Source organism: Eriocheir sinensis, chromosome 17, assembly GCF_024679095.1.
Source record: "Eriocheir sinensis breed Jianghai 21 chromosome 17, ASM2467909v1, whole genome shotgun sequence".
In the NCBI taxonomy this organism is placed as follows: domain Eukaryota; kingdom Metazoa; phylum Arthropoda; class Malacostraca; order Decapoda; family Varunidae; genus Eriocheir; species Eriocheir sinensis.
The window spans coordinates 15440141-15458512 of NC_066525.1; the positions used below are offsets into that span (position 1 = coordinate 15440141).

General features: G+C 46.9%; 1 protein-coding gene and 1 long non-coding RNA gene across 4 annotated transcripts in view; one reads left to right on the forward strand and one right to left on the reverse strand.

Annotated features, from left to right (window-relative positions):
• LOC127000002 (uncharacterized) overlaps positions 1 to 17218 on the reverse strand; it is a 69547-nt gene extending 52329 nt beyond the window's left edge. The window contains exon 1 of the long non-coding RNA XR_007753686.1: positions 16148 to 17218. This is a non-coding gene — a long non-coding RNA (uncharacterized LOC127000002). The remainder of the gene's footprint in view (positions 1 to 16147) is intronic.
• Positions 1 to 18372, forward strand: part of LOC127000000 (uncharacterized) — a 78526-nt gene that overhangs the window by 48687 nt on the left and 11467 nt on the right. Inside the window, exons 8-13 of one of the 3 annotated variants that reach the window (XM_050863363.1) lie at positions 5446 to 5625; positions 6915 to 7097; positions 10485 to 10661; positions 11074 to 11165; positions 12967 to 13079; positions 14895 to 15484. In XM_050863363.1, coding sequence (XP_050719320.1) covers positions 5446 to 5625; positions 6915 to 7097; positions 10485 to 10661; positions 11074 to 11165; positions 12967 to 13079; positions 14895 to 15484 — 1335 coding nt within the window. Of the gene's footprint in view, positions 1 to 4218; positions 4399 to 5445; positions 5626 to 6914; positions 7098 to 10484; positions 10662 to 11073; positions 11166 to 12966; positions 13080 to 14894; positions 15485 to 18372 lie in introns of all 3 variants that reach the window. The other 2 variants (XM_050863362.1, XM_050863364.1) reach the window with 2 other exon arrangements.

Genomic DNA, 18372 nt, shown 5'->3' on the forward strand with positions numbered 1-18372 from the left:
CTCTCTCTCTCTCTCTCTCTCTCTCTCTCTCTCTCTCTCTCTCTCTCCCCCGTCTCAGGGTCACCAAAAACCTTCTTCGCCTCTCTGGATCAATACAATACGGAAAAAATATAAGATAAAACACGGTTGATATTTCCACAGCATTAATTTCGTAAGACAGACGGAATGAGAAAAGGAAATTAAACTACGAAAGATTTACTGATAATTCACGGGAGTAAACATTGTAGATACGTGTTGCATACAGGAGAAAAACGTGTTATGCAAACGTTGAAGTTATATTTGTGTTAGATATGTTTCAGTAATTATATCTTTGTAGGTGCGAGGAGGCGGATATACATTAGAAAGAAGAAAATGTAGAGAGAGAGATTGGATAGGTGGTACACGAGCAACAGGAATGAAAAGAAATATTACGTACCAAGAACGAGAGGAAAGATGAAAGGCAAGAGGAAGCGAAAGAGGATAAAGAAAGAGGATGTAAAGAAAAGGAAGAGAACGAAGAAGGAGAAGGAAAGAGGAGAAGGAAGAAGGAGAAGGAAAGAATGAAAGACTAATGTGAAGGAGAGGCGTAAAGGAGGGCCGAAAGGAGAAAGATAAAGAAGGAAGAAGATAAAAGGAGGGAACGTGAAGAAATTTTGTCACTGATGTAAGAGAAGAGAAGGAAGAAATGGAGGAAGGAAGGGCTAATGTAAATGGTGGGCATAAAGGAGGCCGAAGGGAGAGATAAAGAAAGGAAAAGATATAATGTTGGAGATGGCAGGAACAGAAACGTTTGAAATGAAAGGAGAGACATAAGAAGGAATGAAATAAGAGGAGGAATAGAAGGGAGGCTGGAAATATTGACGGAGGGGAAAGACGAATGATGGGCAAGTAAAATTAAACTTCGGAATATAGAATGGAAGCGGAGAGGGAGAAAAGACAGATAGCTAGAATAGAATGTGAGAGGAAGAGGAAATTTTCAACAGAGATGGAGGAAGCAAAGAAAGGAAAACGAAATGGAAATGTAAGATGAACTATGGAGGAAAAAGATGAGAAAAAAGAACCACTTCAAGAATAATAAAGGAAAAAAATAGGAACGAAATCAAAAGGGAAAAAGGAACACTGAACAACTCCCATTCCCTTTTCTCCGTAACTGACAAATTCCAAGGCTCATCTACTTGTGAACTAAACGAAAAAAGGTGAGAGAAAAGGGTAAGAGATTGCTCAGAGTCAAAACGATCTTGCTTTTAATCCCATGAATTTTTGTACGACACAATTCTCACGATGTTTCCTTCCGTCGTTGACAAGTTTATGGAATCAGTTACCCAATGAGATTTTCCTTTCTGCAGACATTTCTACATTTAAGTCCCGTGTCAATGTCTTTTTGGAACAGTAATTTTATTTTTCCTCCTTCTGGCTTTCACTGGCCAGTTTCTAAGCTATTCGTTGCCTTTGCTTTTCTCTAGTACCTTTTGGTATTTTGTGTGGTTCAACTTGTTGTATCTGCAACCTGAATGGAGGCTTTGGTAATAGTAATAGTAATAGAATAAGATGGAGGGGAGAAGGAGATAGAGTTGAGTTATATGAGAACAGGGAAAGATACATGTGGAGAAGAAAGGTTTAGTGTAAAGTGGAAAGTTATGGAACGAGCTAGATGGATGGTGAAGAGGATATGGGAAAGGTGGGTGTAGGAAAGCGTGGACAGGTGTGTGAGGGCAGGAAAAGGAAATACTGGGTTGGAAATGTGGATTGGTGAGTTTAGGAATGAGGGAGTTGAGCAGGGGAAGAAATGGATAGCTATAAATATTTACATAGATGAAAAGAGAGTGAGTGACGGAGAAAGTGAGTCCGTAGCGATATAAAAACAAGAGAGGGAGAGATTAATAACTTATAATCCGTCGGGGTGAACTTCTTTTGTTACTAAGACACAATATTAATTACCATTCAGTTGACACAACCAATAAAAGGGATCGGACAAAGGGGGTCAATCACGATGTACCGCCAGATCATTATCCCTCTATTAACATCATATCATTAAATTTGCATGAGTAATAAGCGGGGGATGGGACACAAAGCATTATTAGCGGCATTACCTGTGCGCTCACCGTACCCTCGCCCTAATTAACCTGATGACGAGCCGATACAAGTACGGAACATGAATTTTATATGTTTTATGAATGAGTTCGTTAAAGTGGAATGAAGAGCAGATCGTGAAGTCGAATAAATGAACGAGGTGGAAATAGATTACGAGGAAGAATGATAATGAGTTAAGCGTAAGAAGAGTGTACTATTATAAGTGACACCATGTTTCCATTGGCAATTATAAGTAAAGACAGAAAAATAGATGCCTGTAGAATCATGTTTGCATCATTATTATTGTTACTATTATTATTATGAGGATTATCCTTTTCTGCACAATATATACTACAAAAAAAAAATATCATTACCGAACATTCAAACTCATAACTCGGCCTCGGAATGTATCCCGGGAGTGCGGTTATGGTAATTTTACTCTCACTTTATAGTCCCTCGTAGCACTCGTTTATTAGCCCGTTTCGCCTGCACGAGTATATTCCAGCCATTGCCATGCAGAGGGGGACACAGCTACACTCGGCCGATCTTGTCCCTATCCTTTTTTCCCCCCTTCTCATTTCGATATCACAGCACTTCCTTTCCTTGCCTTGTCCTTGTTCCTCCCTCTACCTCTTCCCCATCTTCCCATTTCTATATGATAACACTTTCCTCGCCCTGTCCATGTCCCTATCCCTTTTTCCCCCCTCACCATTTTTATATCACAGCAATTCCTTTCCTCGCCTTGTCCCTGTTCCTCCCTATCTCTCTTCCCCCTCTTCCCATTCCAATATGATAACACTTTTTTTTTTCATCGCCCTGTCCTTGTCCCTATCCCTCTTCCCATTTCAATATGACAGCTCTTTCTTTCCTCACCAATCACCCAAAATTTCCAGGTATGCCTTACAGCCCAATTCTTTGACAGTAACGCTACACGCTTGCTCTCGGCCGCTCTCTTTCCATTTCTATATCACAGCACTTTCTTCACTCACCTACGCCTCGAACTTTCCAGCCATTCCCTAACCGGTCAATTTTTTTACAGTAACGTTCTGACTCTACTGATCTCCCCCAAAGCCGTTCCTTCCTCCTTTACCTCCTCCACCTCATCACTGACATTCCTTAAACGTCTTTTAATCGTCTCGCTTCCCTGACTCCCGTCCAGCGTTCCACCACTCAGCTGCCTCCTCACTCCAACTAGAAAATTTAATAGATACACTGAAATGAACCCCTGATCTCTGGCTTTACATGTGATATACAGAGAGGAATCACTCGACTTAATCCTGTAGCCATGATCGAAACAACAGCAGCAGCAACAAGAAGATTAAGGCGAACGATGAATTTCTGATCGAGGAGGAGACGGAAGGAGAGGAACATGAGAGGGAAAGGGGGAACTAAATGAAGCGGGTCCATAAGCTAGGTAGGACGTGTGCAGCTGCTGGCGTTATTGCACTGGATTGGACAGAGGCAGGTGCAGGTGCGGGAAAGGGAGCTTGGAAAAAATAGCGTGACACAGGAGGAGGAGGAAGAGAAAGGAGCTGAGCAAATTGAGACAACGGAGAAAGGAGACGAGATAGGAAGGAGGCAGTTGGTAGGACAGAGCAGTTAAATCCTTGCATGCAGGAATGAGATGGTACAATACAGAGACACAGAAGACGATAAATAGTAAAATATAAAACACTGATAATTATGAGGGATGTATTTCTGCTGGGGTGAGAAGGAGCAGGACACGACAGTGAGTCATGAAAATGGTCAAGGGAAAGGTGACGAGGGAAGATAGGAGACGTTAGGAGGGAGGAAAAGAATGCTAACAGTTATTGAGGTAAAGAAGCTGTAGAAGATAAGAAAAATGATGGATGGATAGGAGAGGCAAGAACAAAATTACATAAAAGTTATTCGGTAGCAAAAAAGAGAGGTTACAACTGACGGCACAAAAAACGGGGGACAGTCACGAGGGCAGCTATGAGGGAGAGGTACAGACAGGAGGTGGAAAACAGAAGGCAGCAACACAGGTGAAGAGGATTTAGAGAAGACAAAAAAACGATAGGCAGAGTCCTGAAGGTGCAAGTACGAGGTAAAACACAAAAAATGTAGTCACGAAGGTAGTTATTAGGTAGAGGTGATTGCAGAAGTTAATGAAGACAGCAGAAAGTCACGAAGGTAGTTATGTGGTAGAGGTGAATTGCGGGTCGCCGGGTCTGCTGTACAACGGGTGGACGGAGGGCAGCAAGACCACGCTGGGCGCCATAGTGGAGTTCCGCTGCCACGACAACATGCTGTACGAGGGCCACCCCAACCACCGCGCCAAGTGCCTGCAGAACGGTACCTGGTCCCACCCGCTGCCCAGGTGCTTCGGTAGGTAGTGGAGGGAGGGGGGGAGGGAGGGGGACAGAATGAGGGGAAGCGGGAAGACGTAGGGAAAGTTGTTATTATTGTCCTCTGTTACTGTCGCAGTGAACTTTGTCATTCTTCTGTCTTTTCCTGCCTGTCTAGCCTGCCTATCTTGTCTGCCTGTCTGCCTGCCTGCCTGCCTGCCTGGCTTTGCGCCTGCCTGCTGGTCCTCTACCTCATGCACCGTCCTTCACCATCGGCTTTGGTTGGCCTGCCTGCATCACAGCTGACGGAGACGTGTGAAGAAAGAACCTTACAACACCAACTTTATCAAGTCCCTACTTTATAGCATTCTTGATCGGAAGTTTATGCTTTTCCTTCTTGCTCTGCAGCTGTGCACAACCATTTATATGCAGCAGCTGGCAAGAAGCCAACTAACGAAGCACGTTTGGAACGAAAACTATCAACGTATCGTTCATGAACGTAAGCAGAGCGATAGAGACGAACTTAAGTTCAAGAAGTGATTATCAGAAGTCCTTTTCTTCACGCGTCTCCCTTGCGAGCATGTTGCCAGCCGCGCCTCCTTCAGGACAGACACGGTCGCAAGACACCCGGCGCCCCTAACACCCGCCAGTGAGACGCTGCCGCTGTGTGACCACCCCAGGCTGGTAGGGAGACGTTCTTTTATCCACACATCTCAACGTATCCATGAATGCATGTGTTTGCATGAATTAGTGGGTATGCGAGGACCCATTCTTTGCCCCCGATCTCCCATGCCAAGGAACTATAGAGACTTCAAAACAACGAACACAGCGTATACTTTTCTGCCCATCTTCTCTCACACTTTCCCTTGCGTGATGAATGGTGAGTGGGGTAAGTGGTTGGTGAAAGAGATACTTGGAGTGGAGTATGAGGTGTGGAAACATGTAAAGATCGACTATGAACACCCGGAGCATCTGTCCAACGTGTGAATGATGGGACAGATGCAAGCAGGGTTCTCTTCCCCTCTCCTGAGTGGTTGGTGGTGAGCACGGGGCAAGTGAGGTTAGTGTGAGGTGTGGGGTGTTGCAGAGATCGACTGTGGACACCCGGGGAATCTGTCCAACGGGTGGCTGGACAATATCGAGCAGGGGACGGCTCTCGGCTCGTCAATCATCTTCCGCTGCTACCCCAACATGACCATTGAGGGAGACCAGTCCACCGTGTGTCAGGCCGACGGCTCCTGGAGCAGGCCGCTGCCCATGTGTCTGGGTGAGTCCTCGGACCGACACGGGAAAGTCCAGCCCCGCGCCCTCCAGCCTTCAGCCCCATCCATTGAAGCTTTCTCCAACCTAGCCTTGTTTAGGATACCCTTACTTTGCCTACTCCAGCCTTCAGTTCCACCTATTCCAGCCCAGCTCCACCGAAACCTTGCCTGTGCTGTTCCAAACCCGTTCCTTTACCTCTGCCTACCAAGTCTTCAACTCCGTCCAGTCCAGTCCAGTCTATTAATCTACTTAAGTCTTGTCCACCTTAACCCCATCCCGTCCAGCCAGGTCCCTTTCATTCCATTACGCCTTACGCTTGCCTTTAATTAAGTGATCGTGTTATTCCTTCTTTCTCTCCATTTACTGAGCGGAAAATGACCATTTCCTTCATTTTACTAGCTTCATACTTCTTGTGCAATTATATTTTCATTCTCTCCGTAACGTTTTTATTTCCTTTTCTTTTTGTCCTTCCTTCACTTGTCCCCACCCTGACATACACAGTGTACAAATGTTTCTTTGTCTTCGTCTGTCTTCGCTTCAACGCCCTTTTTCGACCTCAAATCCGCCGTGCCCTGCCCCGCCCCGCCCCGCAATGCCCCACTCCGGCCCGTCCCCTCCTCTGCCACACCGAGGACAGGGGACGGGGGGCGGGGGACGCGGGACACCTGAGGGGGAGGGACGTACGTGGTGAGCCAAGACTGGAGGTGGGAGGTTTCTTTTTCACCAATTCTCTGCATCTCCATTTTTCCTTTGGTCTGGTCTCGTGCACTCCTTAGCACGCACCTTGAATGACTCACCTCCTTCCTCTCACTGCTGATGATGCTCGCCTTGACTTGCCTTGACTCTGTACCGCCACCACTGCACCATCCACCCGCCTAGCCTTAAGGAGTCGCCAATAATTTTAACCTTATGGGAACCTTATTTGATCTATTTCAGCCTTCGGGAAACTAACCAATGAGCCATGACTAATCTTGAACCTGTGAACTTAATTAGATTTCCTTTATATATTGTGCATTTGATTTACTTCTACTCACTTTAGTTTTCTTGGGCTTTATGAAAGGAATAAGTTAAGTCTTACTAGCAATATGAAAAGATGTATTTAAGCCATTGAATAACTCGGTTCTCAAATAAACTTCAACGCTTTTCATAACCAACTCGACCAAGTTATTCAAGACCCCAAAAACGATATTCACGTGTCAAGTGCCAACTAACGTAGCCTCTTATCTCTCTCCTCTCCCCCCGCCTCTCTATCTCTCCTCTGCACCTTCTTCGCCTGGACCCTCCCCCCGGCAGCCCCGTGCATCGTGCCCACCATCGAGCACGGCAGGATACGCAACGAGACGCGCTCCGGCATGCAGGTATCACACGGCCAGACCATCGACGTGCAGTGCAACGAGAACTACGAGCTCGCGTACAGCCAGGCGCCCTCCCTCTGCTACAACGGCACGTGGACCAACTACCCGCGCTGCCAACCAGGTGAGACACGCATGTAACTACGGTCATGTCGAGATATTCCCACATGAACCGCTTACCCACGACGCTAGTCCGATGAGGCGATGAAGAGACGCAGATGAGAGAAGTGAAAGAGACTGTTTCGCTGCGTAACTACCCGCTCCACCAGCACTCTATACGGGAAACACGTGAAAATATACACAAAATCGAGATTCACATGTGGATCAACAAATAGAGTTGCCAGCCAAGTAACGGGAATGTAAATAAAGATGTATGCAAAGAGGTGTGTTGTGCATTAAGGTATACTGAAAACCACGTAACCTCATCGATAATTCTGTATAATTCATAGTGAGGAAATGAAACTAGTGACCTTGAATGTAAGCCCAAAAACAATCATTGCCAACCAGGTGACATTAAAGAAAGAAAATAGATGTATTCCACTGTACCAGAATCAGGACAAACGACCCATGTTGTCTTACTAATAAAGGGAACTTATTATAATAATACAATCAGAGTAATATTGGTAATTAATTAGACTGACTTACTGAACGGCGCGGGGAGAGGAGAGGGAAATGACTGAGAATAAAAACTACAAATTAAATTAAACAGACAAACGGCAGACAGGTGTAACGGGAACAGGTAAACAGCTTATTGAAGTCATGATGTAGTGATAGAAAGAAAAATATGATAATTACAAACTATAACATACAATGACGTAGATCTCACAGCAGGATAAATATAGTAGTAGTAGTAGTAGTAGTAGTAGTAGTAGTAGTAGTAGTAGTAGAAGAGAGGTGCTGCATAACTTAGCAAAAGATAGTGAAGTACGATGAAAATGATACCTTCCTTTGTCCCTCATCTTTCTGTGGCTTAATAATGGCTGCCACTGATGACTATAATGGCACCCACCTGTCCCCTTCCTGCTTCAATTAGGGAGTCTCAGGTGTGGCCTAATTACGAGTCCTCAGGTGTTCATCATTGCGTCCTACCCCTCCAATGCAAGGTCTCTCTCTCTCTCTCTCTCTCTCTCTCTCTCTCTCTCTCTCTCTCTCTCTCTCTCTCTCTCTCTCTCTCTCTCTCTCTCTCTCTCTCTCTCTCTCTCTCTCTCTCTATCAACGTTTTCTTTTTTCTTTCTGCAATTCGTCCTTTTCTTGCTATTCAGTTTATCTTTTCACCCCATTTTCATCAGTTTTCTACTATTCCTATCTACCTTTCCTCAATTTTTTCTTATTTTTGTTTATTTACTTTTTCCTTTTTTGCTTATCGCCATTCCCTTTTTCACCTATTCGTCTTTTCATTTCTTCCTTTTCTATCATCTTTTTGCTTCCATCTCTCATATCATCTGCACTTTTTCTCCTTTATATTCCTCTCTTATCTTCTTCCTTCTTCATCGTTGCTTTCATTCTCCATTCCCTTTCGTCCTCATTTTTCATTCTTCTTAATCTTCCATCTTTACCGCTGTTCTATTTCCTTCTTCCTCCTCATCTTTCACTCTCCCATGTTCTCAGCCTGTACAAGCCTTTCTCCATTCGCCTCCCTTTACTCCCTTCTCTTTTGTTTCCTATTTTCTTTTCTCATTATTGTTTTCCTTCCTTTCTCATTCTAACTTCCTTTGTTTCCTCTGTTCAGCTTCTAGTGTCGGTCCCATCTCTCCTCTTTCCTTATCTCTCATCTTTCACGGTTTCCTTCTTCCCTGTTCATCATCATATCCCGAGTCTCTCCTTCTACGCCATTACGGCCGGGACACACACCCCCGTCCTCAGTCTGATGTCATTTAGTGTTTTATGGCCCCTTAAGTGACGTCATGTGCGGGCAAGTGTGGGTGGGAGGCTAATGTAGTAGTCCCCCCTCTTTTCTTTATTTCGTTTTCGTTTTCTTTCTCGCGTTGACTTCTTTATTTTTTCTTCTTGGGTGTTTTTATGTCTGCACCGCATTTCACTTGTTAATGCTACCGTTGCTTATAATGTTATTGTATTACTGTTATTATTATTATTATCTCTCTCTCTCTCTCTCTCTCTCTCTCTCTCTCTCTCTCTCTCTCTCTCTCTCTCTCTTACGAAATGCGCGGCGTTAAACTCAAAAGCGTTCAATGCGTCAAGGACTTAGGGGTCAAAATCGCGTCAAACCTCAAATTCTCACAGCAATGCCTCGATGCAGCAAATAAAGCGAACAGAATGTTGGGCTTCATTAAAAGAAACTTTTTATTTAAGAATAAAGATGTAATAATCCCGCTCTACAACAGTTTAGTCAGACCCCACTTGGAATATGCGGTACAGTTTTGGTCTCCCCACCATGCAAAGGATATTGCTAAATTAGAAGGTGTTCAGCGTCGGGCAACGAAAATTATCCCTTCCTTGCGCAACAAATCCTACGAAGAAAGGCTTTCTACCCTTAACATGTTCTCTCTTGAGAAACGTCGCCTCCGAGGAAAACTGATCGAATGTTTTAAAATACTTAATGGTTTCACGAATGTAGACAGATCAACATTGTTTATGATCGATGACACTTTGCGCACGAGGAACAATGGCGTAAAACTCAGATGTAGACAAGTAAATTCAGACTGCACCAAATTTTTCTTCACCAACGTTGTAGTGCGAGAATGGAATAAGCTCCCATCATCAGCGGTCCAGTGTAACACGATTGACTCCTTCAAAAATAAGCTCGACCGTCACTTCCTTCAACTTAATATCAACTAGAGTAGAAGTGCAACGTTTTGGAGTCTTCTGATTAATGTAAAATCACTTAGGTTTAAGGACAGACCACCAAGTCTGGACCATGGGGTCTGTGTGGTCTGATTTTCTATGTAAATCTATGTAAATCTCTCTCTCTCTCTCTCTCTCTCTCTCTCTCTCTCTCTCTCTCTCTCTCTCTCTCTCTCTCTCTCTCTCTCTCTCTCTCTCTCTCTCTCTCTCTCTCTCTCTCTCTCTCTCTCTCTCTCGTTATCACCCTTTCTTCGCCATCTCTTTACGATCCACATTTATCTTTATATCTTTCACTTTCTTTTGTTCTATGTTATCTAGTTATACAATGAAGTCGCAAAAAAGAACACTACATTATACTTATTCACATTCTTCCATTAGCATTCTCACTAACCATTTAACAGCCTTTCCTTAAACTAATTTCCCTCCCATTTCCTTTCTCTTTCAGCCTCCATTCTCCTTCCTTTCTCTATCTCCCTATTAAAACACTGAACTCACCAGAAAAGCAGGGAGATTCAAACCTCCCTCACTCTATTTTTCATTGTTCGCCACCGTTTTCCTTCCGTTCCCCATCTATCTGTTGAACACTAAACTTATTGAACGTTAAACTTGAACACTTAAACTCTCTAGGAAAGCAACCCGAATCAAACAAACTTCCTACATTCACTACATTTTACTACACGCCCCGTTTTCCCTTTCGTCTCCCCTTCAGCCCGGTGCAAGCGGCTGCCGGAGCGCCCTCGTCATGGCATGGTGATAGCCCCCAAGACGGACCACGGCAGACTGGCCAGGTTCCGCTGCAAGGACGGCTATGTGCCCGACGTGAACATAACCTACACAAAATGTCACTATGGGAACTGGACCAACCCTACGCCCAAGTGCATTGAGGGTGAGTGGAATGTATGGGTGTGAGGGATTGAGAAGAGTAGGTGAATGTGTGTGGGATAAAGGGAGAAGGGCATGGAGGATAAGAGAGGGTGAGTGAGGGAGAAAGAGAGATAGAGAAAAGGCGGATAGCAAAAGGGGTGGGTGAAGAAGTGGGTAAGTGGGATGAGGATGAGAGTAGCTTTCTATATATGAGAGCAAAGTGAGTAGAAAGTAAGTGGGTGAAGGATAAAGGCTGAAAGACAAGGATAACGACAGCTGGGTAGGGTATACAAGTAAGAGCAGGAGTGATCACCTTCCTCTTCCTCCTCCTGCTTCTGCTTCTCTTTCTTCTCTTGACACTTTTCCCCTCGTCCTTTCCTCGTGTTTCCTCCTTACCCATAACTTTCCCTCTTTTTTATTCCCTTCTCCTCCAGTGTATTGTCCCTTCCCCGGCGAGTTACCTAACGGCAGAGTCCTTCTGGTGGGCAATATGGGCATGTACGACTATCGCTCCTACGTCAAGAAGGTGAGCTGTCCCTTGAACACACACACCCATCCACCCACTCATGTACTCACTTCCCTCCCTCCTTCTCTTCCTTCCTCACTCATCTTTATTATCAACTCGTGTACTCACTTTAATCCCTCCCTTACTCTCTCCCAATCATCCTTTCTTCCTATGTATTCACTTCTCTCCCTGACGATCTCTCCATCACTCACCTTATAGTCTCGCTCATTCCTCACACTCAGATCCTCTCCCACTCATGTATTTCTTGCCTAGTTATCTCGGTATTCCTCTTACGCACTTGTACTCTCTACACACACACACCTTACCTGCCTGACACTCTCCCTCCCTCCCTCCCTCTCCCATTCACTGATCTTTTTTACCTTCGTCACACAAATCTTATTCACTCGTCGCCTAACACAATCACTTTTTACATGAATGACTCACTCCCCCACACTTTCTCATCCGGCCCAACTCTTATCTAACCGACTTCCTCTCACTATTACTCTCATTTATTTGTTTATATTCAAGGCCACGCGCCATTCAATAGTGTTTCCCTTTTACTCTTTCCTTTAACAGCTCATATAGTGATTAATACTCCCTCTCATTCCATCGTTCCATTGTTTGATTCTGTACCATTCCCCTCCCTTCTCCAAAACACACGTTCGACCTCACCTCTTTGTTTTCATAGCGTTGAGTCGTATAGTCCACTTTTGTTTATTATTTATATCAATGACTTAGATACAGGAATTAGTAGTGATGTTAGTAAATTTGCAGATGATACCAAGATCGGTAGAGTAATTGAGTCGGATCAGGACGCTAGTATTCTCCAAAGTAAACTCAACAGATTATATGACTGGGCGGATAAATGGCAGATGGAGTTCAATGTAGGGAAGTGCAGTATTCTGAGTGTAGGTAGGAACAACCCCTCACATAACTATTGCTTAAATGACACTCTCATAAGTAGGTCTGGGTGCGAGAGGGATTTAGGGGTCTTAGTGAGCTCTGATCTCCGTCCAAGGGCACAATGCATTCAAGCTAGAAATCGAGCTAATGGGGTACTGGGAATTATTTCAAGGAGCGTAAGCAACAGAAGCCCCGAAGTCTTCCTCAAACTATATTTAGCATTAGTTAGACCTCATCTTGACTATGCGGTTCAGTTCTGGTCACCTTACTATAGAATGGATATCAAAATGTTAGAATCGGTGCAGAGGAGAATGACTAAGATGATTCAGGGGTTGAGAAACTTGCCATACGAGGGAAGACTCAAACAGTTAAACTTGCATTCTCTAGAAAGGCGAAGGGTGCGTGGAGACATGATCGAGGTTTATAAATGGATGAAGGGCTTTAATAAGGGAGACATTCATAAGGTTTTGTTGGTAAGAGAACCGGGTAGGACACGAAGTAACGGGTTTAAACTGGATAAATTCAGATTCAACAGGGACATAGCCAAAATTGGTTTACTAACAGGGTGGTGGATGAGTGGAATAGGCTTAGCAGTCATCATGTGGGTGAGTAATACAATTGTCACATTCAAAAATAGACTAGATAAATTCATGGACAGCGATATTAGGTGGGGTTAGATACACGGGAGCTTAGGGTCAAAGGAGCTGCCTCGTACAGGCCTACCGGCCTCTTGTAGACTCCTGCGTTCTTATGTTCTTATGTTCTTATAGTGTGACCTTATTCCTCATATTTCGATTCCTCTCAGTTGAATGCCTAATGTTCCCTGTCTCTTCCCGCCTCCCACCCGCCTTCTGTCCCTCCTATCTCCACCGTCATCCGCCTCCTGCCCTCTCTCTAAATTCTCAGCTTCCTCCCACAGGTGAAAAACAACCGTCAGCTGAGGTTCTCGTGTAACCGCGGCTACTTCCTAGTGGAAGGGCCGCCGGGAGCCACCTGTGTACACGGCACCTGGAGTCCCAAGGAGATGCCCAGGTGAGTGACAGGTAGACCTCTTGCAGTTGTCCCTATACCCCCCACTCCCACCCCACTCCACACATGTCCCTACCCCCCACTCCCACCCCACTCCACACACGTCCCTACCCCCCACTCCCACCCCACTCCACACACGTCCCTACCCCACACTCCCATCCCACTCCACACACGTCCCTACCCCCCACTCCCACCCCACTCCACACACGTCCCTACCCCCCACTCCCATCCCACTCCACACACGTCCCTACCCCCCACTCCCACCCCACTCCACACACGTCCCTACCCCACTCCCACCCACTCCATACACGTCCCTAGCCCCCACTCCCACCCCACTCCACACACGTCCCTACCCCCACTCCCATCCCCCACCACACACGTCCCTACACCCCACTCCCCCCCCACGCCCACCCCACTCCACACACGTCCCTACCCCCCACTCCCCCCCACTCCACACACGTCCCTACCCCCCACTCCCACCCCACTCCACACACGTCCCTACCCCCACTCCCACCCCACTCCACACACGTCCCTACCCCACTCCCACCCCACTCCACACGTCCCTACCCCCACTCCCATCCCACTCCACACACGTCCCAACCCCCACCCCATCCCACCCACACACGTCCCTAACCCCACTCCCATCCCTCCACACACGTCCCTACCCCCACTCCCATCCCACTCCACACGTCCCTAACCCCACTCCCATCCCTCCACACACGTCCCTATCCCCACTCCCATCCCACTCCACACACGTCCCTAACCCCACTACCATCCCACTCCACACACGTCCCTAACTCCCCCTCCACTCCACACACGTCCCTACCCCCACTCCCATCCCACCCACACACGTCCCTACCCCCACTCCCATCCCTCCACACACGTCCCTACCATCCCACTCCACACACGTCCCTATCCCCACTCCCATCCCACTCCACACACGTCCCTATCCCCACTCCCATCCCACTCCACACACGTCCCTACCCCCACTCCCATCCCTCCCACACACGTCCCTACCCCACTCCCATCCCACTCCACACACGTCCCTATCCCCACCCCATCCCACTCCACACACGTCCCTACCCCCACTCCCATCCCACTCCACACACGTCCCTATCCCCACTCCCATCCCACTCCACACACGTCCCTACCCCCACTCCATCCCTCCCACACACGTCCCTATCCCCCACTCCCATCCCACTCCACACACGTCCCTATCCCCCACTCCCATCCCACTCCACACACGTCCCTAACCCCCCCTCCCTCTCCACTCCACACACGTCCCTACCCCCACTCCCATCCCACTCCACACACGTCCCTACCCCCACTCCCATCCCACTCCACACACGTCCCTACCCCCACTCCCATCCCACTCCACACACGTCCCTAACCCCCACTCCCATCCCACTCCACACACGTCCCTACCCCCACTCCCATCCCACTCCACACACGTCCCTATCCCCACTCCCCTCCCACTCCACACACGTCCCTAACCCCCACTCCCACCCCACTCCACACACGTCCCTACCCCCACTCCCACCCCACTCCACACACGTCCCTACCCCCACTCCCATCCCACTCCACACACGTCCCTACCCCCACTCCCATCCCACTCCACACACGTCCCTACCCCCACTCCCATCCCACTCCACACACAAACTGGTTGCGATGCTTGAAATACGAAGCAAAACTATTCCTCTAAATTAAGTTACTAATCATCGACGTGCACTCTAGGCTCCCAGCTCAATGTCAGGCCATCACACACTTCAACATCAGCCTACTGCACCTTCACACCCCTCCCTGCCCCTCCTCCTCCAGGTGTAAGCCAGACATGCACCCGCGCCTCCGCTGGGTCAAGAGATCCCTGGACGAGGAGCAGCTGTTGCCCACGACGCCCATGCCTATCCTCGACGCTAGCCGCTGGGACGAGGACGAGGGCGGTGAGGATGAGGACGAAGAGGAAGAATTTGAAATGCATGAGGAGGAGATGGAGAAAGAGGAAAAAGAGGAGGAAGAGGAAGACGAGGACAACATGATACAGGGAGAAGCAAGTGACTTTGAAGCGAGAATGAAGACGGGAGGGGGGAGGTGGAAGAAGATGCAAATCCCCATCACCAGCGACTCCATCACTCCATCGCCACTCCCCACGGACAACCCCAGTCGACCCCTATACCCCTCCACCCTCCTCCTCGGTCTCCTCCACTCAGGAACCCCTCAGGACGGCCGCGTGAAGGCCTCCCTCGGTAGGACGCTTCGTGGCCCTCTGGCGGACTACTACAAGGTGATGAAGGATGAAAATAAGACCTTGGCCTCCTCTTCCGGTCCCGTCGTGAGGGTGCCGAGAAACGTGATCGAGAAGGAGAAGAAACGGAAGAGGAGAAATAAGTGGAAGAAAAAGGGCAAGAGAGGTAAGTAGAAAGTAGGAAGAATATGTAGGAAGGAGAAAGAATAAACAGGATGAGTGTTGTTGTAGTGGGCGTTGTGGTAGTGGTGTAGTGATGGATATGGGGAAGAAACGCATGAGGAGAAATAATTGAATGGACGAGATATTATGAAAAAAGTAAAAGAGCAGGCAAGCAGACAAAGGCGAAGGGTTGGCAGGTAGATAAAGGGAAGGGGGAGGTTAACAGGGTAGAAGGGAACGGTGTAGGATAATGAAGTAACCGAGGATCAGGGGAGAACAGCAAGTCGTTAAATAAGGAGGCACAGGGAAAAAAAGTATAGGGTAACGATTTATATGAACAACCTAATTAGAGTAACTACCGGCGGTAGTTACTCGATCTGCACATTCAAAATATTTACTGATCAAAACGCCAAGAAAGTTGATTCCTCTACACTGCATGCGTCACCATCATAAAACCCTCGTTCACCTACCTACACGTGAATAAGTAGACATACATATGCAAAGGAAAATATACACAGCCAACATAAAACACCACACACACACACAAAAAAAAACTCCTAGCCAACTGCTCGTACACTGAAGAGAAAAAAGAATATTCGAGGAGTAAGAGGAAAATATATACATGTGTAGATAAATTGACGTTAAATAATGATAAAATAACACTTACCACACTCATCATGGTCCAGTAGAGAACAGGGAGAGCACGGAGGAGAAGCCAGGGATCGAGAAAGTACAGGGAAAGAGAGGAAAGAGCAGGCGGAGGTGGAGGTAAATTTCAAAGTAGCGGGCAGACAGCTTGGCGTCCGTCCCTGCTTCGCTCCTCCTCTCCCGCTCTCCTCCGCCACGCCGCTCTCTCCCTCTGTTATCTTGAGTCCTCGCCGTTCTTACACATTTCTCACTCTCTCCCTCACGTCTACGAACCTACACATACACACACACGTAGACAGACGCTCACGCACGCACACGCAACATAAACAGACACTAAAACGCACCCTCACCCCGCCGATACGCGACCCTACCAACGGCAGATCATAAGCACTGGGTGTTCCGCCGACTCGCGCTCACCGCTCACCTTCCTGCCACCCGCCGCCACCGCACTGCTCCCCACCCCGCTTGCCGCCTCACCCCCCACCGTCCTCTCCCAGCCATTCCCCAGTCCCGCCGTCTACCTACATAACACATTTTTTTTTTTTTTACGAGAACTGGAAAGGATAAGTTACTCGCGTGAAATTATGCTTCAAAATAAATGAATATAGCTTCCGTGGAGTGTAAAAACCAAGTGACGTTCGTGTAAATAATGCTGATAATTTGTCCGACCTGGGAATTGATGACAGCTACCATGGGCCCTCTGGTGGTGGGGAGTGGAGTTAGTTTCAAAATAACTGCGGATGGGAAAATATATTCGTTGCCAGTTTGTTACTAGTTAATTGCTGTCGTAAGCATTATATTATCATTTTCACGAGAGCGAGCTGAGTAATCAAGATGGACGAGAGAGGCAACATGCAACACAGAAAACACATATGAAAAACCGCTAATTGATGACTACGTATGTTATTGCTGCTTATTAGTCATTTATCACTACATTCTTTTCCAATGACAACTTTATTTACCTACTAATAGCTTTCATATTGCTTCACACAAGTTAGGTATTTTTGTTCCTGTGTTTGTTATGCGTCTGTGTCATGTTTGTGTGCTGACCCTTCCTACACGTCCTCCCTCCCGTCCCTTTCTCTGTCCTTCCACCCAACATGGCGGAAATAAAACGATGGTTGCTTGTTTATTGTGCTCACTGCCGCATTATTTTTCTCTCTAAATAAACATAACTTTCGTGATTCTGACTGAAGCTCGGTGCACAATTTCGCAGTGTGTGTGTGTGTGTGTGTGTGTGTGTGTGTGTGTGTGTGTGTGTGTGTGTGTTGGCCTATTGAACCCCCATCACCTAGAGTCCCTTAATTTCACTACTCACTCTCTACCCCATCCCTCTTCACCAGTCTGTTTTAAATCATTATGTCTTCCGTGATTTCGTGAACACCTTTTCTAACGTGTGTGTGTAGCTGCTATGTAACGTGACCAAGCACCCTCTCACCCCCTTTGTTCTTCCACCCATACCTTCACCCCCACCCACCCCTGCCTCGCCAGCATCCCTCCCTTTCGTTTGCAAATATTTATCTATCCCTTCAGCCCCTTGATAATTCTTGTAACGCTACTAAGCTTCGCCGATGTCTTGCGTGTATAGTTAAGTGTATGGTATGGCATACGCTTGTTCATTACTATACCTACCGCTGTGTTGTGTTTCAGTACCGAGCCCCGTAGATAGGTAGGCAGATGGATTACTGACCCCAAGATACAGCACGCTAACAACTGACATTCATGGTTATTGCTATTTAGTCTACAGAAACACAGGGACCTTGTCATGGCGCCCACCACCTTCCAGACCTATTCTTTCGTGCCTTAGTTCCTGGTTTGTGTTTGTATTCTAAGTACCTTGAATATGTATTTGCATCAGCTTTTCCTGTATACCCAAACTCTTCGCCTAAGAGTACACAAAACATACACCCACACCTACATTCTGGCGTGATACCTACCCTTTACTTCATCATGTCCGCCTGTAATCATATTAAATATTTCACTATCCTCTATTCGCGGAAGCGTCACCATTGGATTAGTTTATATATTTTATTTTTGGTTTTCAGTTGCCTCATTTACTGTAAAAAAATATAAAATTAGACTGACGAATTCCAGTATGATATCAGCTCGTGACTAACCCTGTTCTTTTCTCCTTCAGACTTCTCTACACACGTGACGGACTCTGACATGATAACCAGCCATGTATACCTTCGACGTGTAGCCAACCAACATTATTACCAACTCCTGTTTACCGTCAAGGCGCAA